This window comes from Stigmatopora argus, chromosome 7 (assembly GCF_051989625.1).
Source record: "Stigmatopora argus isolate UIUO_Sarg chromosome 7, RoL_Sarg_1.0, whole genome shotgun sequence".
Lineage (NCBI taxonomy): Eukaryota > Metazoa > Chordata > Actinopteri > Syngnathiformes > Syngnathidae > Stigmatopora > Stigmatopora argus.
The window spans coordinates 13,753,315-13,781,054 of record NC_135393.1 but is presented as its reverse complement, the minus strand read 5'-3'; the positions used below and the strand labels follow the sequence as shown (position 1 = coordinate 13,781,054).

Sequence of the window (27,740 nt, the reverse complement as noted above, 5' to 3'; positions counted from 1 at the left end):
CGGCACTCATGATTTACTTTCCCCGGCCACACAAAATGATGCGGTGGGCCAGATTTGGCCCCCGGGCCGCCACTTCGACACATGTGCCTTAAGTCAATTGCATGCTCATTTTCTGCTGTAACTTGCAATGGTCTATAATGCACCTCATTATACTGAAAAGCATTGTTAACACAGACAATTAGGAATAAGTGGTAATTCGACATGTGAATGAGGTACAAGTTAGTGAATATTGCCTTATGTTTAGTATTTCTAATTAGCAACTGAATCCCTCTGTAACCTAACTTTACATATCTTGATGTGTAAAGACACTATTTAGAAAAAAATGGTGCTATTGTGAAGTTTTTTTTATTACTTAATCCTTCATGGAACACTAATCTGTGTCATAAAAGTAAGAACAACATTACACAACAGGATCAGGAGACAAGGAAAAGAAATAAACGAGAAAGACGAATAAAAAAAGATAGCCTATACCGCTAGAAGAAAAAAAAACTAATAATAAGCAGTCCTTTGGGTAACATTGGTCAGGTGGCCAAGATGATGAAAAGCTAGTGAATGAACAAGAAGATTCAAATCCGTCACAGCACAAAAGCCGCGTGATCCCAATGTGATTTTCTGCTTTTGTGTATACACTAACCTTCCGGTCACAGTTTTCAAAGTACTGTATTTACTCCTCAGTTATTCAGCTCATTCACAACTATTAAACTCAAAAAGGTACTTAGGGGAAAACATTTTTGGAATGATGTGAATTTTTTAACAGGTTTAATTTAAGTGGAGAACTTTAAATTGAAGATTAAAGTCCCATTCAGTACACAAAAAGCACTAATAAAGTTAATTGTCTTGCTATTTTTCCATCTCAGCCAAGTTCTATTTTGATAACTACTGCTGGCTAATTAATTGATTTATCCCAAACCACAATGTAAAAATGCTACGTTTACAAATGTATATTCTAATATCTCTCCACACAAAAAATAAGTCGTTTCTAAAATGTTGGTTCCATCATCAAGTCCATTACTACACATGTAAAAGATCAAATTGGATCATTTTATATTTATCAAAAACTCAAAATTAGGGACGAAACAGAAGTTTGCATTGTGGTTCGTACTTGGGCATTGCAATGTTGAAATGATTCACTTCAGAGGGCTTTAAAAGGAATACACAGTGTAAATGTCGGCGTATGTATTGGTACTCTTTAACCATCCATTAAATAAAAGAACAGCCTGTAATTCAAAGTACATTTGTAGTGGGTGGAAGGGTCAAAACAAACAAGCATAAAACAAAACAAGAAAAACAGCAAAGCCATCAAAAGAGAAAGTAAAACTCTAGTCAAACCAATCATTGGTAGCAAATTATCTAATTACATGCCTGTGGTTTACACGTTTGAAAAGGACTTTGAAAACCTATAATTTATTTGTTCTTAACCCTTTAATCAAATATAGTCTGCTCCACACTGAGATACACAAAAGCTTTTCACTGTCATTGTCATTGAGGTGAGATTTTTCGCGACCGGACGATTCGCCGAAAGATGTTTCGCCGACGGACAGTTCGCCGAAACGGGATTCGCTCGCTCGCCCCACCCGCGGATCGTGTGTGTATGTTTTTCAACCTCGGCACAAAAAGCAACACAATGAGAAACATCCCCACTTTTATTTGTTTAATAAATTAATAAATTAAATACTTTAATTTTTTCGGCAAAACGTCCGTTCGTCGAACTGTCCGTCGACAAAACGTCCGTCGCTGAAAAGTCTTTCGGCGAATCGTCCGAATACCGAGATTTTTCCCTCAAATTAAGCTATTTAATATCTACTTTTACTTTGGTGAATTCAGAGGTAATTATTTTCATAACTCTCATGTTGAACATCTTCATGCTGAAGTTACCTAATTGTTGGACAACTCCGCCATTAAAGGAAGAAATGACAGCTTCAATACTGACTCAAGCACGACTATATGAAACTTTTCAAATATTTTGCTACCCTTTTGTTTTGCACAATTAGTTAAATGGAAATCTCATCATATTAGCAACACTCTTTTTAAACACGCACACTTTTTTCCAGTGAACTAGTCCCAGCTCATTTGACACCCACTTCAATAAGTAAAGTCCTGTGTCTTAGTTCTCAAAACACATTGACACACTTTGCGAATTTGGCACAGAGACGTGTGCCAAGTGAGGGTGTATCCTTCAAGATACATAATCAACATTTGGTAGTTTGGTGTCAAACAGATAGCCCGCCCGCGAGGAGGATTTGTTCTGCCCGTTAGGTACTTTTGTGTTCATTTACAATTGCAAACTTTCATTTTGACACAAGCAAATCTATCATGGGGATCGACTGTTTCGCTGCGTCAACCCCTGAGGAGATGAGCTGAAAGTCAGTCATTGTTAAAGGAGGAAGTGTCGGGATTGGGAGTGTAAGTGACCTGTGGCTATGTGCACGTCACTCAGGGAGAAAAAGAATGCTCCCATGTATGCGGTAAGAAATTTGGTCCACTTCTGTAGAAGCTATGATTGGATGTTTAATAGTAAATTGTTGATAAATATTATTATGTGTAAATGTAGAGTTAAAAAAACGGTGTGTGAAGTTACTTCCGATATGCTTGATAACCTGTTTTCGTGACAGAAAGTTTAACATGAAACGTGTGAGTACAACGCCACCACTTAATATGATGTAATGTAATCAACTCAACTGTGATACAATTCACAGTGATACTGCACTTTATATCACCAGTTTTAAAATCGATTATGAAGTAAATTATCCTGGTCACTTTTTTTTTTACCAAATATTAATGCAAGCGAGTATTATTCAAAAACAACTTAGAACGCACACATGTTAAAACTAAACAAGAGCGATCAGGTACTAGGATCCACAAGAATTATTAAAAACATTTCCTCTAAAAACCACATACAATCAGGGATATTGAAATGTAAAAAAAGAATGCAAGAGAACTTCATCTAATCTGAAGGCTATTCATAGTAGTTTTTTGACATTTCTATGTAACAGTTCTTGCCAAAAGCTCTGTTTAACCCAAAAAAACCTTGGCTCATTTTGGACCGCAAATGCTCCATTATTTTGAACTCGTGTTTTTGCCCTGTTAATAAAAGCAATTTGAAAGTGTCTATTTGTCCACTAAATTTCACTCAAAATGTACAATATCATTACTTGGAAAAAATACTTCCATTCCAAACTGTATTTGGGAAATTGAATAAAACCCATCATCCAACCAACAGAAACATTTGATGATCGTACTAACATTTCAAAATATAAACTTCCTCCTCCACGATAATATGTATTTGTCAGGGCCCAGCTGTCAACTCACCTGGGTAGAGTTGGTAAGAACCAGTGTGTTGCCAGCAGTAGCGAATCCTAAGCGGTAGCCAAGCCCCTCCATCCATACTCACCCTAACAGGACCTCTCGCATGGTAATACTGACCCAAAGTGAAACCCACACTCACACTAAGACATCACCACGTTGAGGAATAGGTAAAATAGAATGGAGGGAGCAAAAGATGCTGTCGGGCTAACAACCTGAGAGACTAAAGACACTCGGGTCACAGCACGTATAATTGCATGTGTCCACCAATGATCTGCTTGGTGGGTAAGCGATACATGCCTTCGTGGGCCTTGAAATGATAAATTATTTAGAGTGGAGGGAGGAGAGAATTAAAAACGTACACGCACACACACTGCAGAATTAATTAGGAGGTCAGGAAAAGATTACCACTTAACGAGACCCAAAAAATGCTAAATTAAGACTAACAGGAAGAATGCACAGTGTGTACAACACATAAACAAGCCTAATCTTGCATTAGCCTCTATGACACATCAAATAAAGCCAAAATTACTGACATGAGCTAGAAAAAAATGTGCATTTATATTTAGGGAGAAATAAACCTTAAGACCCTGAGATTAAGTTAAAAAAAATGAAGTATGGGCTATACACTTAACAAGCGTGCAAATTAATTCAACTCATTAAAAGTTCAAAATAATAACTTGATGAAATGCTCAAAATAAGTTACTCAAGAGAGTTAGGAATTTGAGTTACGTCATGTTTACGTCAATCCTCAAGATATCATGACTAACGGGAAGCTTTATTTTTTTACAATGTATTTACAGTTTAACATCTCCATTGTTCAAGAGACAAGTGAGCAACAAAACAGGTCCTTTTGGCTCATTTCACACCATCGACTTCCTTTTTTTTCTCCTTCAGTTGTAGCTAAGAGGTGTCAATCAATTTGCATGATCTACAATTAGCGCCTTTTGTTGGTCTGGCCAAATGTTGAGCAATATCAGCATGCCAGACATGCTGACACGTGCTGATAAAGCACACCATGGGAGACCATGATGACTACTTGGTAGAGATGACTAGTTTGACTCTAAAGTAAGCCAAGTGTTGAATAAAAATGTGATCTCATGCTACAAAACCAGTCATGACTTGCCCATGCATGCTGTACTTTTTTAGTACCATTTGGCTTTTTAAACTAACTCATCTAAACACCGTTGGCTGTTTCCAATATATGAAAGCATACACAGTTCTGTTGTATATACATTTAAATGGGCATGGTCAGAATCTCAATGTACTTTTTTTCCAGGATTGATCCATTTTACCATTTTACCATAATAGTGTGCACATTAAATTAAACTGAAAACAAGCAGTTCATGAGAAGAGAAAAGGCAATGAATTTTAAAAAATTGTAACTCACCTCCGTCAGAGACTGCAGTCGACTGTAAAAAAGCACAGAAATACATGGTTTAGTATCTCTACTCATCACAAGTAAGGTGATACACAGTCAAAGCTCATACAGTGAAGTGATGGCCAGCAGGAATCTGGCTTGAACACACACACTTGTGACGGCATGAAGGTTGAATTTCCACAGGATCTGACACAGACTCAAACATCACGATTGACTCAGCGGGTGGAAGCATCAGACAACTGGATCTGCCTGCTCTGCAAGAACACCTCCCTCGAAGGGTGGTGCTTAGTGTTCAGACTAAATAACTTAACAGTGAAGTGTGATTTAAGGTAAATGTATGCCTCACCAAGATAAGCACATGTAGATAATAACTAATTCCAGTCAAAGTACAGGAAAGAGACAATCGTAGATTTAATTCTAATTAACCAGTGGGCCACACCAGAAATAAATCTTTGTTTTACTTTCATTGTTGGCGAGGTAATCATCGAATTGAAGTATATGTAACCAAAGTGAAAGCTATTATTTATTCAAAGGGTAAAATTCTAGGAAAGGGTGTAAAGTAAGAGCATTTTACATTTTAGTGCAATCACAACACAATGTAGACTTTGTCATTACTGGTTAGTGTACAATGGAGGTGTATAATAAACTGGAATCAATTCAGACTTATATTTCCTGCTATGGACAATTTAAGTGTTGAGTTTACTTTGACTAGAGTGCTTTGGGAAGGGAAGTTAGTACGCACTGGGAAGACCTGTAAAAGTCCTGAAAGTCTTAATCTTTTCTTCCCATCATTAGATTCTGCGATATATAAATTCAACATGGATCTTGAGAATTATTTTTTAGCCTAAAAGAGAACCTTTACTCATCCTCCTGACCAGGAAAGAACATTTACAACTCCAGGACAAGAAAATTGTTAACAGTCAGTCCCTGGCTTGTTCCACAGTTACTGGCTCATGAATTTTGACAAATAACCAAACCAAAGTAACCAACGCCAAGAAAAATGTGACCGGCTCAAAGCCAATCCCTTCACTGCTCATGTAAAGAATAGTTGTGGTTTGCTGAGATTTGCATTGTCTAAGCCTGTCATCCATTGATCTATACAGAAACCTGAGTAAATGGGAAAGGTCTCGAGGAAAAGCCCCGGATTCCTACTGAAAATGTAATGGTGTCAGATGACATCTTAGCCCCCCACAATAAAAAAACAGATTGATAATAGGAATAATAACTTCTAAAGCTCAACATGCACATCCTGACTTCATGTGAAACTGCAGGGTTCCCTGAAAATATTTTGCGCTCGGTCCCTGTATTAATTTAATTTAAATAACTTTGAAAAGACAGAAGAATTTTCCAATCCAAATAGCGCAAAGAACTGATGTAAAACCCGCCTTTAGTTTCTTGATCCTTTTCTGGTAAAAGTTTCTTTCACACATTTCACTGTGGAATGTGTGCGTTGGTGTGTTCATGCAAGTGTGGGTTTGTGTGTGCGTGCCAGGTTTTTCTATAGAAGAATCCTGTTTTATGTAGGATGCGTTCATGCCGCCCCCACACTCTAACGCTAATGTAATCACTTCCAGACGCTTGGTTAGGCCCCTTATAGAGACCCCAAATCCCTTCTCTTCCTTTTTTCCTACCCTTACTTCCTAACAACCCTTTTCATAATGACTCATTAAGTCTCCCTTTTCACTGACACCATGCACAAATTTACTAATTAGCGCCTTCTGTAGCAATGCGCCTACAGCTCATATATCCTCACTTAGTCCATTTTTTTTTTTAAATAGGGATTTCAAAAGCATCCCACCAATCATAGACACTATGTATTCCAGACAAAAAAGTCAATCCAGATGTTTCTGCCTATATTGTAACACTGTGCAACATTTTATGTTGCAGTTACATATTATGAATGTTTAAGATGAACAGGAATAGAGTTAAAAATGCAAATAACTAAATGTGTGATGTGTAATGCAACATCTGTCTCAGTATACTTGGAAGGGGTGCAAAAAATGAAGCAAAAAAATGAATTTTAGTCTCAACTATATGTTTGAATTGCAAGCAATGGTCAAGTGCAAATGCAAGAAGTCATCCAATGTAATATTCGGAGAGAGAAATTAATATGAATATAACAGGATTAAAACTATTACAAGGTTAAAATCACAATATGATGAATGTTAAATTATAGATTATACTATTACAAGATTCAACTTGTGAAACAGTCATTTTGTTGCTTATTTTTCCTCCAACATGAACCGAAAGTTGTTTGCTTTCTAGGGTATCAACTTTTGCCGACGTAAAGTCTGTGAGCACAACATTTTTGTGTGTGTAATATTAGGATATTTAAGTAATATTTGGAGAAATGCCATTAAATTATGCGATTAAAAACATTACATATTTTTGCATCACGTTAACTGGAAGTTGTTCAGGGTCCGCAGACATCAACTTATGGTGACATCAAGTCGGTGTGAAAATGTTGATTTTGGAATAATTTTGGTGGTTTATCTGATTTCTGCTGATAAAACTTTGATGAGAATGACTATTGTTAATGTAGGCGACATTGTTTTAAATTAAAATATTTTCAGATGGTGGTCTCCCTTGAGATTCTGCAAGGAATCACACAACGGAGGAATTTATGTAATCGAGGGTTGCCTTGGCAATGTGAGCGATGCTACTCGTTATAAGCAATCTATGGGGAACTACTCGTATCTCACTATGTAGCCATGAAAGCTGCTGTTTTTTGTATATTTGTGCATGCAGGGAGTGGCTGGTCACCTTGCACGTTGCGCTCAACTGATTTATTAGCTGCGAGTTGGCTGAAGCGGAGGATTACATCATCTGTTATGAACCCAGGATGTTGGGTTTAACACTTAGCAAAATTTATAGCCATCCGCTCCAACAGTTTTTATAATACTTTTACTTGCTCTTTTTTTTATAAACAAAAGTGGATCTTCCGAAACATTCCCTGTGTTTGACTTGGGGCAACGAGCCCTGAAAAAAATGAAGTGTCTAGATTTTATAGGCTGAGACATGAAGCAGGTAGTAGTACTTGACTTGGTGAAGAAAACGTGTCTATCCATGAAAAAAAAACTATGAAGGGAGCACATATCCACTCAACGAAAAACAAAGACAACACTGTTGGTACCGCGGCAAACTATTCCTGGCTTGGTTAATGCAGCGGCAACGGCCTCCTTTGGTAAGGTATGAGAACCATGTTCACATGGAGATAAAGTAATTGATTGCAGAAAGGACATGTAGAGAATCACTCATTTGTTCAAAAACATAGATTTAACAGGTGGTACAGAGTGTCCTAAACCATGAACCTAAAAAACTGACATCTTTAAAAGCTAAAAGGGAAGCTGTTGCACCAACAGTTTGAAAGTGAGCGTGTGGGAGTGTTTACTTTTGAATATAAGGTGAATAGTGGTGGCCATTGAGAGAACCTGAGACACGTTGCCAGGTATTATAACGTATTTTCCGGACTATAAGTCGTAATTTATACTTACGCTTTTTTTTTTTTTACTCTCCGACAGCACGTTTTGTTGTTTTTTATTTTAGGCTATGCATATCTGAAAAACTGTCATGTTAACGAAGGCCTTTTCAGCCAAAATGGGAACAGGTCTATGGGCTTTAATGATGCTGATGAACAGGTTTCTAATCATGTGTGAGAATTTACTGGGAAGTGGTTGCAAATATCCCAACGGCAGTGAGCAGCCAATCCCTAAATCTGTTGCTGGCATTCCAGGAAAGTGTGAATGTTTGTAAAGCAGTTTGTAATCAATATTCCTTATCTATCAAACAGAAGGAATGCATTTGATGTTTGTTTCCTGACACATGAAAAGGGACTAAGTCGTTTGAGAGAGTGATAAATGTTTATTTTACTTGGCTAGTTTCTTCTAGATCACCACAGTCACAAAACAAACAGGGGGAAATAATAATAGAGCTTCTTCATTCCTACTGACGTACGACTTGGATGTGTAGAAATTAGACACGATGACTAATAGTGGTCAAAGATTCTTTTTGTCTGAGTGTCTTCATTGCTCTCAATATTTCCATCATGGATGGCTTCTCCAGCTAAGGACAAGATAGTATCTGGATTTTGACATCAGGACAAACAGGCTGAGAGCCTTTTCAGTCCTAAGAGTCTTTTTGCTTATCTTTGTATCCACAGTTATTTTTTACTTTCTCACAGAGAACGTGCTCTCTTCTTTCAATGTTTTTTTGTTATTTTTTGTTTTTTACCTACGGTAGATCAACACAAAAGATTGTGCCTATTTTGACAAGGAAAGCCATCATGGCGCCAGACAGCACTTTGAAAAAAACTGACCGAGTATTGAAGTCAACAAATCACATTTGTTAAACATCTGAAGACGGAGAGAATAATTTTTTAACATAAAGAATGACACCGAGTACAAGCAAAAACCCATGCACCTGCGCAACGATGACCTGGATAACAGGTGCATGGGACAATGAGTTTCACTGACGGTTTGATGAACGGCAGGCAATCTGGGATACTCAACTTTCATTGGTTAAAATAGCAGCAACATTGATTGAATGTCAGCCTGCATTAATGATTGCCACTCTGGAAATTCTGGTTTTCATCTACGTTCAGAGAAATATAATTCAGTTTCTTTCATTTTATTAAACAAAATCCTTATGATAGAGATAATTACCCAATAAAACCTATTCTATTTGTATCCAATAGTTTTTCTTCATGGACTCATTTGCTCTAATTAAAAAAGCTAAACGTAAAATTCATTTTGACTTGGATCCACTTTTGTGTTCTTGTTACCATCTGTAAATCATTGGAGAGTATAGATAGTAACTTAGGGATCATAGGATGAATTTTATGTTTTAAAAAAACAAAACAGGATTTAGAGCAATATTTGTAATATTGTGCGTGTTTGAAAGAGAGTGAGGCGAGTGTGCGCTACTCACTGTATTGAAGTTCCAGACCCGCTTAAAGGAGAGCCTCTTCCTGAGGCTCATCCTGCTGACTACCGCCTATAGCATCTACATGTTCCAGACAAAAACTTGTCAAACACTCTCCCACTTGCTGGGACACCCACTGAGCTTTTTTTCCTGGAGCTATTTAGAACAGGAAACCCATGAAGACGTCTAACATGGAAGAAATCAAGGCTTTGCACATCTGTCACACACATGCATGCACACACAGATTCACATACACTGAATTACAAGCTGAAGCTGCACAGAAATCAACACATTTCTAACGCACTTATTTTATCTTTTTGCTTCCCAATGCTTCCAACCCCTCACCCTCGACTAACCGATACACTGACTAGGAAGTTCCATTTTCTCACACACACACACACGCATATGACTTGTTTCCATAGAGACACGCCCCCATGAAGCAGTGTGATCTGAGGAGGGGAGGTAACAAAGGTCAAGCTTCCAATCATGTTCCAGCAAAGCATTTAGCACTCCAGCCTCTTTCCGACCTGACATTTTCAAATCACAGTCCCAATTCAAAACCAACATTTTCGTCCAATACGAGACTCGATTTAAAGTGGCATCTCAAACTATTTTTTTCTAAATTATTGACAAATCTGAGATATATAAATGATCCCCTGAGCATAACAAGAAACTTGAGAGCTGCAATTTTCAACTCATCTCATCCTCAACGCCCTCCAATCCAAAAACATCAAGCCTCTTTCTCTCCCCATTCATCAGCAGATGACTCACGTCACTTCAACATGATCACAAAAGGGGAGACGACCATTCTACCACCCGAACCACGTCGCCCTCACCTGACTCACTGGAATAACCTTGTAGTCAATACATTTCAAAAAAGCAAATGCTGCACCGCATGCCCACCTCACAATTGCGGTGGATCAACACCAGTCTTTTGTTCCGATGTCAACACTGCAGTGTTTATTTCTGAAATAAAAAGTAACTGTCTGATTCCCACCCACAAGGTCAACCCATGTAGGAGCCACAAGACTCACAGCAGTCGTTTTCACTCACTCATATGGAAACAAAGACCGCAATTCAATATGTGCATGCAACCTTAAAAGCCTTCACTATACTCCCCTAAATTTCCTGCTCTGGGATTCCGAGTGTTGAGTGGAATGATGGAGGTAAAGCATGCTTTTATTGGCCTATTCTTCATATTCCAATCAGTATTTATTCCCAGTTGGGGAAGAATAGCCAAAAGCATCTTAAAAGGCAATGACCTGTGTATTTTTTTCCCCCATCGCTACCTTTTCATTTCTTCGCTTAGAACGCCGTGGTGTGCTATTGATGATGTAAACCTTACACATCTCTGTATCATAGCAACATGAGGGATGGCTTCAGCACGCAGCGCCCACCACTGCCACCGCTTCATACGCACCGAGGCTGCCAGAGCCTAATGACACAGGCTTCTAGAGATACACAAAATGCCCACCCACCTCCTTTCTTCCAGCCACAGTAATTGCATGCCCACACATAGATAGGCCGTGACAGTTCAAAATTGTTGAACTTGACATTCTACTGAGAAAGGAAAAGAAACATACTGTACAACTCTATCGGTGGACACACTGAGTTTTGTTAGACAGTTACCATCTTATGTAGGACTAGCTGTTTTAGGACTACACTGGCAGTTATTCATAATAAAGTGAATAATAAATCCAATCTGTCTAAAGGGGAAAACCATTGCCGCACTGATTATTACACTATATCACGATAAATAATAAAAGCTACATGATATGAGTGTTACTTGGGTGGGGAAGGGGTGTTAAAGTATTGACAAGCTGGAAAAGTAGCTTCATTAGGTCCACTCAAGACAGTTGAGCTTCTATGAAATACACCAATATTGCCTTTTTTTCTGGTGATTATTTTGACCAATGTGGATGAAAACTGCACTACAAAAGATTTGATTTCCTCACCAAATTCTTCACTTGTCAACTCTTTATGCCTCTTTATGATCAGATTGGATCTCATCTCTGGCAGAATTTGTCAGATGCACCTTTTACACGGCCATAAATCTTGCTGATACATTCTGGCAACAGTGTCAATCCCTCTCGATAATTTTTTTTCACGGACTTTGAGCAATTTCACGGGGGAAAAAAACAAATTAAACATTGCCCTCTACTGTTATAAGCCAAGTACAGCACAGAAGGACAGAAAGCAAACTGCGATCATAAATGATGATTTTGGAATGAGGACAAACATGTTATTTAATTAATCAATTTTCAGCCTAAAGATTAGTCCTACAGAGAGCATCAACGCTGTTGAAGAATTTTTTAGTGAGGATAGACATCCACTTCAGATTTAACTAAATAATAGCTTAAAAGAGAAGCAAATAATCGACGGACTACTTTCCTATCATCGATAATACATTGGTATTGTGTATTACAATATAAGGGACTGTGGTTTAGCATGTGTGTGACTTTAATTTGAGGCTCTAAGGCTGTTCTCAGTCAAAAGTACAGCAAAATGTCAGAAAAAAAGAAGAAAGGTTTTAATAAATCCCCCTAATGCGAAGACTGCAGCAACTGACTTATCACATTTAAGTGTTTGATTGTGCTCTTGGGGTGAACTGCACCCAAAAAAAAGACACTTATCTTTCTGGGAAAAGCTTATATGTAATGTGGCGAGTAGCATCCTGAGGTGTTTCATGTATACAATAGCAATGTTCACTCATCATCTGATTCGCCTCGTCTACAAACACTTTTGGTCTCAGGAGAAATCACGAGCAACACAGACACAGAAGCTGTGTGTTTGCAGGTCACTATGGCCATCATATTGTGTGATTGTTCTTTTTCTTTGCTATGAAAGGCTGTTTTATGAGCGTTGAGATCGAAGGAGGGTCGGGGAGGGGGTTCTGGCCTGTTGCATAAACACTGTCAGATAAGCGACAAACTATGATCTGTTACTGCCGTGTGTAACGGCAGTCAAATAGATCTGCTCTGCTTTCAAACAAACTGCCACCTTCGTACTTGATGTGATTTTTAACCCCATCTGAGGCATACGTGAGCGAGCATGTTGTCTCTTGTTGCTTTTCCAGAGCAGGCCAGATATCAACAGGTTTTCCTTTGATGAAACGTTGTCAACGAAAGGTCTTGTGATTGGCTTTCGCTGATCACATGACCTGTCATTCCAGAGCTGGGCTGTGCAACTAAAGTTTTAGAACATCCAATGCATTTTAGTATGGATAAACATGGACTTCCTCAAAAGATGTCTGATCAGATTTTGGAAGTTAAACTGATACAACCACAGAAAAATGTGTCACCACAATTCATAAGGCAATGATGTGTATGGAAAGAAGCAGTTGAATAGCAAGATCTCACACCCACACACTCTCAAGCTTACTTACAGATTGAGAGGTCGTTTCTGGGTGCCCACTCAAAGTTTGATGCTCCATGAAGACCGCCACGAGTAATCCCCAACACTACATATGCGAGTTCCCCAAGGTGCACGTCGCTATCGGCAGAGTAGATGCGCGTCCGTGTGTGCGCTGAATCTTGATGCCGTCAAAAAGAGACCAGACCGTTCCAAAATGTCGCTGTCTCTAAATTCCCCTTCCAACTTGCTTGCTTTCTCTCATCTCCCCTCCTCCTCTTCCTCCTCATTCTATCGTCTCCGCCGCCCTGCCTCTCTGCTCTCACCCTCCTCTTTCTCTGCATTGCCACCCACCCTTGTGTGATTCCTATTCCACCCACACTGTTGTAATGTGAGAGGCTTGCGCATACACTAATCAGATGCAAAATGCAAAGCGAGGCTGAAGAGGGTGACCCCCAACCTTGACACCCCCACCCCTGCATCACCCCTACACATATAGACTCCGCTCTGAGTGAATACCCCCCCAGCCCGCCATTGCCTCCGTCTCTCATCCCATTAGTATGCCCTATGCACAAGTGACATTCATGACAGAGGGGGGGGACGAGGGGAGGGAGAATTTGATGGTTTGATCCTTCTTGGCAAATCAAGAGGAGACGGAGAAGGCGGAAAGGACAAGAAGTGAAGTGGACAGCACCATTCTATCAAATCGTTAAAATGATAACACGGTGTAGAAAAGTTCAAAAAGTACTTTAAGTGCATTCCACAACATGCCTTGACACACAGTGGTGATACATTTTCGACCCTGCCTGTTCCCTACATTGCCTAGGATGGGCCCTGGGGTTAGGCGCAGTGGGTGCAGCACCACTTTACAACGTGTGGAAAGAAAAGTGGCGTTTAATGGGAAGGAAACCACCTATGACTATTGAAAATGTGCTGAAATAAACAGGAAAACCACAATAAACGCTCTTGAAAGAGCAATTTGTAAACTGCTGGCCAAAAAATAGTACTGCAACAGGATAAAAAAGTATATGCACACAAAACTCCCTTACAAATGAAAAAAATATTCCAATTTGAACTCAACTCAGTTGAGTTTCTATTGAATTACCATTAAATTACCATTAAATTACCATTACCAGAAGAAGCCAGAAAATAAAACTACTAATTCTACTGAATCGCCTCTCGATTAAATAATCTAATTCTTACTCCACAAACAATATTCATCAGTTTTGAGTTGTTCTTGTACATAGAACTATTTAAAATAAAATGGTTTGGTTCTCCTTAAATAATGTGGTGAAGCTAGCAAGCAGAAAAGCAGGCGAAGCCACAAAAGAGAATAAAGCCTTCTGTCTATTTGACAAGTTGCATTTGTCTCTAAAAAAAAGGGATAGCTTGAGGCAAAAGGTCATGCCTGCATCATGCAAACCACAAAATACCACTTTTATAAATATTTGCAGATACAGATTACAGATAATGAGGGAGAGTGGTAGCAATTGCTAGGCTTTCAACACAAAACGTTATACAGGCACTCGCCAGTCACACGAAGTTTTTACAATGATGGTGGACATGTGATTCGCTCTCTCTCATTTTTGCTTGTGTGCAATGCGGATAACAACCATGTAAACCGGCCATAAATAGTCACGCACTAGCGCTTCTACTTTAGAGTACAATGGAAAAACCTGGTGCATGATGGCTCCTGTTCACCAACTAATTGCTTCATGTACACCAGTTATTTACGGCAAAGAAAAATGAGACCAAGATAAATCATTTCAAAAAACCTTAGCATTATTATTGTGATCTAGAAATTGCACAACTTAATAAACAAACAGCATATGAACATAATAATAGCATTTTTAAAAAAGCTTTTAGAGGGGCGCAGTCAAATTTAGAACTAAAAAGCCTCTTATTGAACAATTCGTCAGCCACGAATAGTCAATTCACAGTCACTTTGAAATTTGTGAACAAAATTTACAGTATTTCATGAACTTGGCATGCATGTTTTGAGGGAGGGTGTAGTACAAAAAAGAAAATTAATTTCAACAATCCTCTATTTGTGTTTTGGCACCTCAAGCTCAACCTCCTATGTTCATGCAAAACAGATAAATCCATGTTGTGTATCCATGGCAACCCAACAACAGAAGAAATATCATATACACCACGTTCATTACATTGCAAATCATGGGGGAAATTTTTAGCAATCAATACTGCAATCAGTCAATTGTGTCCACGGTGGAGCACTTAAATGTGTGCATTCAACCCTTAAATTGTTTTTTATTATGCACCTCTCATTACGTCCTGCTGGAAAACAACTTATATAGCAGATAACAATTAGACTCACAATCACTTCGCCATTTGTGTTAAGCCGTCAAGGACCACTCAAGAACTAGTTGTGTGGGTCGAAGGCCTTTGAAATGATTGATTACATTAGTTGCTCAAAAATAGCAACTCTTAAGTAGTATATAAGCCGTACCCTTAAAGATCGTTGAATTTTACGATTTCTCTCGTATAAGACGCCCTGTTTCACCCCCAAATTCATGGTTTTAATGGGGAGTACAAATGTGTTACTTAAGAAAAATCATCGCACGTGCTATTTCTGAGATACTGCATGAATCAAAAGGATCGTCTGCTGGATTGCACATACCAAAAGGGTGTTGCCTGCACGTGGACAAATTAAAAAAGCAAGTCACGTGAGGAGTGCAATCAGGAAGTGTGTTTGTAGCAGTCTAGTTTTCACTAAAACTCTGGGTGCAATAATAGCATGAGATACACATTACGCAGGTATCAAGGCTGGTATTATATCGACCCCAAGACCTTCGATCAGCCTTAACAACTATTGGGATGTGCTGACATGGTAAACACTACAAACATGTATCAAGGCTACTCTCGTCTGGCCAGTCAGAGCACGTTTAACTACAGTAAGATGGCGGCGCCCTGAGCGAGCAAAGGCAGGCACAACTAAGTGAGTTTTTCACGTTTTATGCAAGATACGGTTTATTTTTTTTCTTGAATTTCATTCATAGACGTCAAAATAAATTTAGTTTCGCGTCTTATCTGTTTATCTTTTCTCTATTTTAAAATAAATGACCGTATCGGCCGCATTGTCTGGCGTTATGGCGTTTTGACTTTGTCACCTTGCAGTTTTGTGCATGTCAAGTCTAATTTCTGCATATATAAGCCGCACCCTTGATTTAGTCATCATTTTTTTTGTTACAAATACGTCGTATATGCGAGAAAATACAGTTGCGAGGAAATTATACAAGTATATTTCAAGTCTCACGATTTTACACACTAATTAAAAGGATGGAATCGTGTATGACAATGACAGGAATTGAATTGCAGATGCAAACATTACAATATGGATATGTTTCAGAGGGAACATTTTTTAGCCTACATCCATGCAATGTGTCAGTGTTTGTCTGTGTGTATTTGCACCATGCATAAGTGCTTTTGTGTTGGAGCAATTCTAAAGAGCAGCTTGTTGGGCTCATTATGAGTGCCAAATTTGCTCGAGCTGCCCCTCTCCAAAACACGAACGCACAAAGACACAAACACACACATCCTCGATGGCCAACACAAAGCTGTCTCTGTCTATGGACATTACTGGATGAGCCTGAGAAAAAGGCCTAATGACCGGAAGAAAAAGGTAAGATAACGAGGATGGCGGGGGTAGAGGAAAGAAAACGGAACATAATGATAACCAAATCATCATACGGTATACTGTATTACGAGTGGGGAAAAATACAAAGACGGCGAAAATAGAAATGAAAAGCGTGTCACAGGGCAATTTTTGTTTAATTGGAAGCCGTATTTATAATTTGCAGCATTCCGGTGCCTTTGCCTATCTAGATTTCCTGTGAAATTCTCCAAAGCAGACCAAGCAACAAATTTCAAAGTGCCCACATAGCCATTGGACAGCGGAAATGTTTATTTTCCTCTGATCTTTATCTTAAGAGGACAGAAAAGCCAAAGTGCTGTAGTGTTCAGCCTCAATCTAGCTTGCCATCAGACGTGGAGTCTTGGCAAATAGAGTTTGTTCATGAGGTTTACTTTAGTTTGGCAATCATGCGTGGGATGAAACTGTTTATTAAGATAAAAATAACTAATGCCTGATTTCTTGTCATCAGTTGCTTATTATGTCCAAAATGAGGAAATACACAACCAAATCTGTACTGCTGTGACATATTGATATAGCAATATTAGGATATTGCAGTTTGCAGATTATAATTGCAATATACTGAATGCTCTTTTTAGTCATGAAGTGTAAAAAAAAGTGGGATTTAAACTTTTTTTTAATAAAGTGTGACACACACGATCACACTTTCTCGTGATTTCCTCTGCATGATTGCTGCAAACTTTTGTAAACCAAAATTAAGTGGCAGAAACCGAACTGAGACATTTTTGTAGATGAGGGCGATGGAATCTCGGGGTAGATAAACTGAGATTTTTCAAATTTTAAAAATTAATTGATAGCCCCTAAAAAGTGAGTTTGATATGCCTTCACATCAACATTACACAAACCGATAGTCAGATGTAACCCTTTAAGGTCGGACCTCAACTCCAGATGGAACTGTTAAAAATGGTCTGAAATTCTGTTTTATAGGGGGGAATAAAAGAAAATATTTTAAGACTAGGGTGGAACATAAGAGACCCGATCAAACAGAAACTCTCTTCTTTAAGATACCAACATTTCAACTTGGATTTCGACCTAAAAAGTTTTCCTGTTAGACAGTAACAAGAGTTGACCATACTTTTGATCTAAATCCCACCAAATAAGGGAACAATCATCAGCAAGTGTAAAGCACGTAGCGTCTCGCTATAGGCTTTCTTCTCAACTACTGTGTGTATGTTGCCATGGTAATATGAGAAGAGGGCTTGAGGTGTCATGTGATGATGCGCATGAGCTGCTATTATTAGAAAATGCTGGGGCACGTGTGGCTCAAATGTGACGATAACACTCAGACGAACGAAGCTCAAGAGGTGCAATAACGTGCGCCACTTGACTGTTAATGTGGAGCGAGCCGATGTGTATGTGAAAGAGAGTTACAGAGTGATAAACAAAAGGAAAAGAGAGAGAGAGAGGCTTACCGCTAGGTCATCCAGAGAGCGAGCCAAGCTGAGGCGTTTGGAACGTCCAAAGGAGCGTCTGGCTGCCGAGCGTTGGGGGAGAGCGGGGAAACCCATTGTCAGACCTCGAAACCGACCACCCTGAGGACAGAAAAGACTTGTTTTTTATCCAGGCAGAGATTAACCAAGATGTGCTCATTGAGATTGGGATCATTAAAATAAGACCAAAAACAAAACTTTTCAGACAAACATAATACCCGTGACCGGACGTTTGGTCGCCGGACTTTTGGTCGCCGGACGTTTGGTCACCTGGACCCAAACAACCGGCGACCTAATGTCCGGCGACCAAAAGTCCGGCGACAAAACAAAGTAAAACAACACGGTCTAGGGATCAATAAAAGCCAACAATAGCCCTGAGCAGTTTCACTGAGCGGACGTGTGAGTGTATAAGAGTTTGTATGTACATGAGGAAGGGACGTCAGTCAGGGTCTTAACAAGTTCTCCAACAAAACACAATAAAAGTACGGGAAATTTTGAGCTTTTCTTTAGCCTAATAATTACTAGGGCATTAAGTATGACTAAATAATAATTCGCAGTTTGTATTTAGGGAATTTGAGCAACAATTTTAAATGGTAATTATCAATAACCTTCCGGGCGACCAAAAGTCCGGCGACCAAACGGCCGAGTACCCATAATACCGTGATCAAAAAATTACAAAAAAAATACATGTAAAAGAACTGTGCGGTTTGCCTGACTTGGTTAGTATCAAATAAATTTAAACTACATACTAGTTATTACATTCAGATTATTTAATCCTAGTTCTGCATCTTGAGGAAGAACAGTTTTTGTTCCATGGCACAAAACAAGGTCAATAAAAAAATCCACTTGGGTAAATTTGAAGAGGAAAAAGCTGAGAGCTAGATTCATAAAAAAAATGTGGGATTTCTACTACAAAGGCACATGGGAATGCAAAAAAATGAAGCTGTGGCCATAAAATTATTTAGTCTTGCTATAAAATTCTGTGCACGCACAGACAACATCCTTTTAGAACCATCTGAAAATGTGTGCTGCATTTTCTCCCTTGATCTTGACAAATGGGCACTAGCACAGCTCTTCTCCAATTCTTTCTCACCTTCTGGAGTTCTATGTTAAAAATTTCACAGGCCCCTCTCACACCTCAAACCATTAAAACTTTCTGCGTTTCCATTTTTAATCTTTTCTGGTTCTTCTCCAACTTCCCACTTTCTTATCATTTCTACTTGGATTCCAATAAGAATAATGATTTATTGTGATTTACTCATCTGTTTTCGGCACTAATCTTTAAACAAATGTATTGAATTTAGACGCAGTTAAATCAAAATGAGTTTACAGTTCTTAAACTGAGCTATTTCCAGTTTTATTGAATGCATTACTTCTGTACAGCCACCAAGGGGACTCAATTCCCAACAATAATTGTTTCCATTTGAGTGCATAGTTATTCACAATTACATGATCCTTGCTCTTGTTAGTAGTCGAGTGAAAATGTATTAATTGTGAGTCACTGTTTTAATTATTTACCACAATATATATGGTAGTGCCGATTCTGGTAAATGTCAAACCACCTGCTACAAATAGACAAGTAGATCAGAATCTGAATGACTTTGCTGAAATGAGGATGTAGGTCGATTTACGCTATCAGTTCCCCCTTTTGTTTCTCCCGTTGATATGTGAAATTCCACATTAGACACAGGCATGTGCAGGACCAAACTACACATTCACAAAAAAACACGGTCAAGGGCAATGTGTCTTTATACTCAACTGCCTATACTTGAATAAATTGCATTTTGTCACTTATTTATATTAACTTAACTCTTGACTGCATTAACTTTACCTATGTAATGTCAGTTGGGACACAGATGATCCATCACAACAGAATACAGTAGAACAAAATAAACAGATGGATTTACTAATTCAGTAGCAAAACATTAACTGATATGACTTAACCAAAAAGTGTCCAGCTGTTCCATTTAGTCATAAACTGCTGCCTAAGAAGTGCACGTGATTAGTCACCGGTCATCAAGATTTACTGTTCAAAGCTATCAAAGAATGACGTAATCTAAACCAAACAGAAGTCTTCTGTTGCCTTTGCACTTCCACACAAAAGTCTGAATTTTGTACGATCTTTCGTGCTTGGCTGACGAAGTAACTGTCGTCTCGTAAATGTCATTACCCTGATTTGTCCAAAGTGGAAGAAAGAATTTATGATGATAGATTCCTGCGTAATTATGATGAAAACCAAGATGTGGCCAACACTAATTGGTAGCATTTCAGTGAGAGTAATGTCAACCTCAGATCTATATTTCTGCAAATGTATCTGTTGGCTAATGTCAACTAAAAGGTACCATGTTTAGGAAGAGGAGTTAAATATTTGGCTTGTATCCATGCAACAGTCTGACTAAAACACACACAAACAAAGCCAGGGTACATAGCACTTAAAAAACAATGATGAATGTGATTTATTTGATGAATACTAACCTAAAAAAATTCAAAACTATTATATATAATGATTCTATATATTTAATGATTAGTTTGCAAGGTCCCAATGGTGCAAAATGGTATGACATAAAATAATTTCTAACAAACACTTAAGTAATACTCTGATTTGTCTCCCTAAATTAAAAAAAATGTTCAAGTGTCTGCATGTTTACGATATGGAAGCAGTGCCACCATGTGGTAATGAAGACTAAATCACACAAATAGTTGAATTATGGTCATAATTATTATTATTATTATTTATTTTTTATAAATTGTCAACACTCACCAAGTAAAATATTGATCTAAAAGTTATCGTCCACCTTCCTGTACCTGTCAGGAAGATCTCTGTCAAACCACAATTCCCTCAAGGCCTTGAAACACTTCGTCTGATCGTAACCAAGAGGAAGAAACATCCTGATTCAATATGTATAAAGCACCCATACAGTTATTCATTTTGCCATCCATATTGCCACCTAAAATCTCATGTCTAAGTTTGCTGTATTTGCAAAGTTATATTTTTTTATTCATTTTATTAAGAGGTTGAAATGTAAAATACCTTGCTTCCTTGAACCATACGACATTGAGGCTTTGCTTCAATAAATGTATACAAGTATAATTGTATTTTCAATTGTGTCAATCAAAAGAGCATTATTTTTAGTAAGAACTCTGTGTTGAATTCCATAAGCACCCCTTTGTATATTAAAATGTAATTGATATGACTGATGGTTGTTTATGGAACATGACAAGACTGAATGCAACATAAATGATTATAGTATATTTTTTGTAATCAAACTTCATCCTTCACTACATAATGCTAAAACATGAATATCAAATGCTAGCTTTAATGTACTCTGTTGAAAACATGCCATTACTCTTATTTATGTTTTTCTGCAATGCAAAGGGTTTAAGGCCAGCCCTTTATTCTGCTTCTTTTTTTGTCCGAAAAATTTCACTTTTCTTGGCAAAATGTCTACATTTGATAGAAAAGTAGCCAACTTGTCATTTTGTTGTGAAACACTAGTCTGGAAACATACTCCAGTTGGACTCAGAGTGTGAAACAGGTGGTTTTCGGGTTAAGACATGTCTAGCTGCTGTGATCTGATCCTAGAAGAGTGGGGTGAATTACTAATCAATCTACTGGACGGCCAGGTTCTGTGCATCCATTACACGAGACGGTGTAGAGATGTTTAGTGGGAGCCCACACCGGTTAGGAAACTTTCACACAAATGGAAACTTTCACATGTCAGTGAGAGAAGCGCCTCAGTCAGAGAGCAGGAGAGTTAAATAGAAGACAGAAGGAGCTACACAGAGTGTTGGCATGCACACGGATAGATTTATAACATCAATAAAGTGCTTTTGGACTGACTCTAGTCAGAATATATTTCTGCCTCACCAATATGTGACTAGAGTACCTGCTGTTAGGCTTCTCAACACATAGTTAGTTTTAAGATAACTCCCCTGAAAGCTCTCAGCAAGACAATGACACAACAAATTGTGGAAACTTTTGTGGGAAATATGCATTTAAAGAATGTTTTTTCTTTACCTTTTTCTCTGCATCTTTAGGACCACCACGCTTCTTTTCGCTCCGGTCTCTGTCTCCAGCACCAAACAGTTTTTTGGCCCACTCATCTTTCTGAGCAGCCATGCGCTGGCTGTTGCTCTGAACCTGGCAACCAGGTGCAGGCTGGGGCCCCCCATGCGGCGGCAGGTGGTCTCCGTGGACCAACGGGGCCCGGTAACGGTCAGCGGGGATCTTACTCATGGGCGGAGGAAGGGTACTGCAATTAGCTGACGACCACCCGTCCGTGGATTCGGCGTACGACTCCTGATCGCTGCTCAGGCCGTGGAGGTGGTGGTGTTGCTGATGCCAGTCTCTCAACACATGAACTGGAAGCCAACGCTGAGACTCCACCCCCCCGGACCCTCTCTTATCCCCGCCTCCGACAGCTCCTACCCACTTTCCCTGAGGGTAGTGGTGCGACTGAACCCCCCGAGCATGTCGAGCCGCAACGTCGCCGTGCGCCAGTGGGAGGGGATGAGGGAGGTCGGCCAGGTAGGATTCGTGGCGGCCGTGGCTGCTCCTAATAGTGGGCGGGGGAGGAGGCGGGTGAGAGGCGGTAGCCCCTAAGGTGGGGCTCCAACCTTGCTGCGAGGAAGGTGGGCTGTCCCAGTGACGCTGCCCAGAGACGTAATTGTGGGGAGGAGGACCTCCGAGGTCAACCAAGAGCACTCTGTTGCTCTTCTCCTCAGGCAAAAAGTTACCAATCCCACTGTCACTGTTACTGCTGGTACTGTGGTTCTGCTGGGCATCGTTATCTGGCTCGGGAAAAGCTCGGGCCCGGACCCCCTCGATGTTGTCTCCCATGTCCCGGTAAAGCACGGAGACAAAGTGGAGGAGAGGCTGAGAAGTGGGTGGGAATTCCAGGCAGCCCCCTGTGTCTGGGTCAGGGGTGCATTCAAAGCCAAACCTCATGGCTACTCCCAAATGAACCTGAGGAAAACAAGAAAATGGTTGAAACTGTGTTTTCTAAATGATGACATTATTTTTAGCCAACTGAAAAAGTTGTCACTTTTACAAGTGTTTCAAATCATATGTTCAATCAATAGACTGTTTGATGATCTATATAAGTAAAAGGAATTAGCCAACCCATTGTATTATTTAAATTGGTGTTTAAATTGGTTAATAGCATAACTATCCAAAATCCTCAAGCGCTAACTCTGCTCACACCTGATGATGACACAGGTCAGGATCCACAATGAATACGTGGCAAGAGGTCCTCAAGCCTCCTTCGTACTGTCCCCTGCTGAAGTGACAGTCTTCATCTGTGGCCTGCATTGTGACCAGTCCAAAGAACCGCCGGTCATCCGGACAACAGGCACTGAACGCGAGTTTTTCTGCAGGATACGTAGCAAGGATCTGCCCTTTGTCACTGCACAAGCGCACGCTGTCATGCATGACCTAGAGAAAAATGGAAAAATGTGAATGGGAAATGAACAGAAAGAAAATATGTGTTGTTCCTAAAGAGCATAGATCATATACACTATGTGTTATTAATATTAAATTCTCATTTTGTTAAGGGTTAAAGTCAGTAGTGATCAGATACTATGGTATGGGTAAATATTTGTGTACAAATGTACAATGGTTAATTATCTTCTAAATATATTAGTTTGACAGTAAAGTTCAACAGGGAGTGACAAATAAATAACTTAAAGCAAGGCTACTCAACCTCTGATGTAGAGAATGGTGCGAATAAGTGTTTAAAAAAATAAGTTAACGCTCTTAGAGGTAACAAATTTAAAAAAAAAATCTAGATAGTCTGTATATTTAGCCTGTAATAAGGATTGTTGTATAATGGGGAAAAAACACTCTTGTTTTTAATTCATTATTTATCTATAGGGAAGGAATACTATATGGAAATGTTGTTAATGATAAATATACAAGCTAACCTTCATGAGGACCAGGGAATGGATCTTTTGCTCTGCTCTTAGGCGTCTCATGCATCCTCTAATGGCTTGCAGGCTATCACTCTCCAGGCTGGTGCCTGTCGAGGCTAGTTCAATGGAGCCTAGGTAGCCAACAATCATGCCCACATTGACAATATCCTGATTAGGATCCAGAACCAAGTCCCGCTCATCGCCAACATCCAAGTCTTGTTCTGCTTGGTGGTGTTGGTGAAGGTGCAAATGTCGAAAACTAGAATCCAGGAAAACTGAGTCATCACTTAGAACTTGGGCCAACTCCTCCTCAGAGAGAAGGACGGGGTTGCTCTGGGAACGGGAGGTGTTTCGGCATGGGGGAAATTCTGGATCCGACGTTGGACGTTTCTTGAAAGATGAGCTGCGTCCAGGTCTGTCTTTGTCGGAGCTACTAGAGGAGTGGCTGGAGTTCTCGAAGATCATGTTAAAAATCCCCCCCGCCTGCAACTCCGCCACGACCCGCTCGGCCCGGTTGATGCCGACCTGCTTCGAATCCCCTTTTGGTTTCAACCAGCCTCCACGAGCGCCAGTGTTGGTCCTGCTGTTGTTATTGTTGTTGACACTGACGTCATAAAGGACGTCCAACTCGTCGTCGCTGGAGCACGAGTCCAGATAAGATGGTGCCATCGTGGCGCTGCTATGGTGACGGCTTCCAGCGCTGCGATGCTGGTGATGATGTCGCCTGTGACGCTCCACTTCACCAATGACCAGCTGCAGGACGCCCGTGCAGCGTCCAATGAGTTTGACGACGTCTTCGTGAGACGCGTTGGAGACGTTGATGTCATTGACTGACAGGATGTGATCTCCCGAACGCAAGCTAACGTAATCTGCTGGGCTGCCTTTCAGGATGCAGCTGAGCACACAGGGACTTTGTCCCGAGATCGTAAAGCCGTACCCCGTCCTCCCTCTGGCCACCTCGACAACCCGGATTCGCCTCTGCGGGCTAGAGCGAGGTGGAGAATGACCTCTGACATCATTGCCACCATGAGGACGTCTTCTTGATGATGTATCCACTTGTTTGGACATCACGTCACGGGATTTTCTCACACCTATTTGTTTAGTACATTTTGGTCAAAGCCAAGCTGGAGCGGCCAGCCTCTGCCTTCTAGTCAGAAAGCTCTACCATCAAGTGGCAAATACAGCAGAAGGGTGAAAGTTTGGACTCAGCTTTGGCACAGCCTTATTAAAGCAAAGCCACCCATCACAATGGGACTTTCCAGTTCACAGGTTTACCTGCGGAAATGACAAGATAATAATTAAGCGGACATATGCTGGCTCGCTTTACTTGGCTAAAAATGCAACATGGTTAGTACAAAGGCATTGCAGTACGAATGGAACGTCCCTGAGGATTTGCAATTTGGGCAGAAATCACACAAAAAATATCCTGCATACAAAAATTAGGACGTTGAATTGATGTGCATGATAAGCATTATGTTTTGCATTGCTGTATTTGGATTTTTGTGGGTAGTTTTTTATTTTTATTTTTAATGATGCCAAAACCTAAGGCAATTAAACTGGGAAGCAGACTTCTGATTTCTATGCACTCACCTTACTGTCATTGCTGCTCAGATAAATACAGTATGACAATGACAAAAGAAGAATGGAATGTACACTGTAAAGTCAACTCAGCTGTGCTTGGAAAGCAACACAGTTGCTGCATAGGATGGCAGTTTACAGAATTGTTTTACTATAGTAACAACAGATAACTTATTCATACAACTGTATGACAGTTGCCATTAAAACTTCTTTGGATTTGCAAAGGAGTCTGGATTGTTTCAGTAAGTCCAAACAATTGGAAGTCAACTGAATTTCTGCAACGGATTGTGCAACTCATTTCAGCTGCTTTTATCCGGGATCTTGTTCTTTCGATGACAAGATTCCCGTTTTGGTTCATCTTTGGTCAACTTCAAAAGTATGCTGGTGAGGGTGAACCCAGAGGGAATGACAATAATTATTCAAGTTTGGAGTAGGGGTGGGGACCTTTGGTCAATTAAAAGTTTTTTTTTTAAAGCTATACCTCTAAATGCAATAATGAAAAAATATTTCCAATGCTCTTTCAGAGACAATCTGTCAAAAACTATTGTCTTTCTTACAAACTAGGAGCATATTTTAGTGCAATACTTCAGTAAAAAAAAAAACATTGTAACATTATAAACAAATGTTTGTCTTAAAATAAAAGTATGGTAGCAAGATGTTTATTAGACAGCAACACCATATAAAAACAATATACACATCCATTATATTGATTATTATAAACACAACGACACTTTATCGGAAAAGAAATCACTTTAGGCGTTGACATGTTATCTTACACCAACATACAATTGTGGTAACACTTTTGTTTGTTTCACTGAAAGATGCTAACAATCACAATGACCCCATGCTTGGAATAATGCGTTAACTTTTCTATTTACATTGATTTCTCAAGTTTTTCTTTCCTCACTTACGCTCCGAACGTGCTACCTAGCGTGCTTTCACCTTTGCCCCGCCCTTTACATACGCAACAGTCCTAGAATGGCTGTAACGTTGACAACGACGATGTACACATTCGACTCTTGACCGCCATTGGTTGACACGGCTGTCAATCAAGTAGAGAACAGCGATGTGGAGAATTTGACTCAGGTTCGAGTGAGAAATCACAGATAAAAGTATCCTTCTTAGTCAAACTAAGCAGAAAACAGTGAAATCGGACACTTCTTTTCAATTATCAAACATTACAACGTGCTTTTAACTAGAACACTTTGCTTCAGAAGCCCAAGAGAGATTGGGGGAAAATCGAATTTATTAGGCTAAGTCAGCTAAGTGACTTTTTTTTAAATAAAAATGACACATAAGCGCAAAAGGCGGGCGTTGAGCGTCAGGAGTTAGCAAGAGTAGATGACTTACTTGTCGAATGACGGATCCTGGGCAGCATCCATAGTTTAGTTGTCATGGATGGTCGGGTCAACTCATGGCCGATGAGTAAACAAAAGAAAAAGGCTGCACCATCTGGCCAAGTAGCCTTTCGAGGAGAAGAACTGGAGGAGGGGGTTAGTTGAGAGTGGGCTATGAGGAGGGACTGGATATGGAAGGAAATATTACAAATGCTCCAATAATGTGGAGATGGCATATTTTAACTTCCCTTTGCTCTTTTCCCAAAAGAAAAAGTCAGTACAATTCTGTCTAAACGCGCGTTTTTGTTTGTGGGGATGCGCGTGTTTAACATAGCCCCCAAAAGAGGAAAAAAATGCAATATGATGGGAAAAGTGGTCAAACATTGCATTTGAAAAAGAAATAAAAGTTAATTTACTATCAAAATAAGTATTTCCTTCATATTAATTTTTCAATTCCATTTTAAAGAGTCTGCATATATTGAAAGGGAAGACAATACCTTTATAATGTCCATTCTAGGAGAAATAATATCGTTTAACGGTAGAAAAAAACACTGAACGTTTGTAATAGTGGAGGAAATGTGGCGAACATTCCAGAAACTGCCTCTTCGACACCAGAAACCAATGAATATACTAATTCCCTTCCTCGTGTTGTCCCATTATCACATACACCTGGGAATGTGCGTGCGTATTGGTGACGTCACACAAATGCCCAATCTGTAACCGTGTGTGTTTGTGTGTGTGTGTGTGTGTATATGTTTAATCTCAAATAAATAAATAAATAAAAAGTCGATTGGAAGAATGTCTCAAAGAGAGTGAAAGATGTGATTAGTTGTTTGCAACAGATTGTTGTTCAGGGGTTG

At 39.6% G+C, this 27,740-nt stretch overlaps 1 protein-coding gene across 5 annotated transcripts in view; it reads right to left on the bottom strand.

The window, feature by feature from the left end:
- Nucleotides 1–27,500, bottom strand: part of rgs12b (regulator of G protein signaling 12b) — a 39,139-nt gene extending 11,639 nt beyond the window's left edge. For 4 of the 5 annotated variants that reach the window (XM_077604725.1, XM_077604726.1, XM_077604723.1 and 1 more), the window contains exons 1-7: nucleotides 27,378–27,500; nucleotides 26,894–27,024; nucleotides 23,978–25,240; nucleotides 23,259–23,489; nucleotides 22,074–23,021; nucleotides 18,038–18,157; nucleotides 4,694–4,715 (exon numbers count right to left, since the gene is read on the bottom strand). In XM_077604725.1, coding sequence (XP_077460851.1) covers nucleotides 4,694–4,715; nucleotides 18,038–18,157; nucleotides 22,074–23,021; nucleotides 23,259–23,489; nucleotides 23,978–25,033 — 2,377 coding nt within the window. In that variant the 5' untranslated portion in view covers nucleotides 25,034–25,240; nucleotides 26,894–27,024; nucleotides 27,378–27,500. Of the gene's footprint in view, nucleotides 1–4,693; nucleotides 4,716–18,037; nucleotides 18,158–22,073; nucleotides 23,022–23,258; nucleotides 23,490–23,977; nucleotides 25,241–26,893; nucleotides 27,066–27,377 lie in introns of all 5 variants that reach the window. The other variant, XM_077604724.1, reaches the window with a different exon arrangement.
- Between the last annotated feature and the right edge of the window lie 240 nt (nucleotides 27,501–27,740).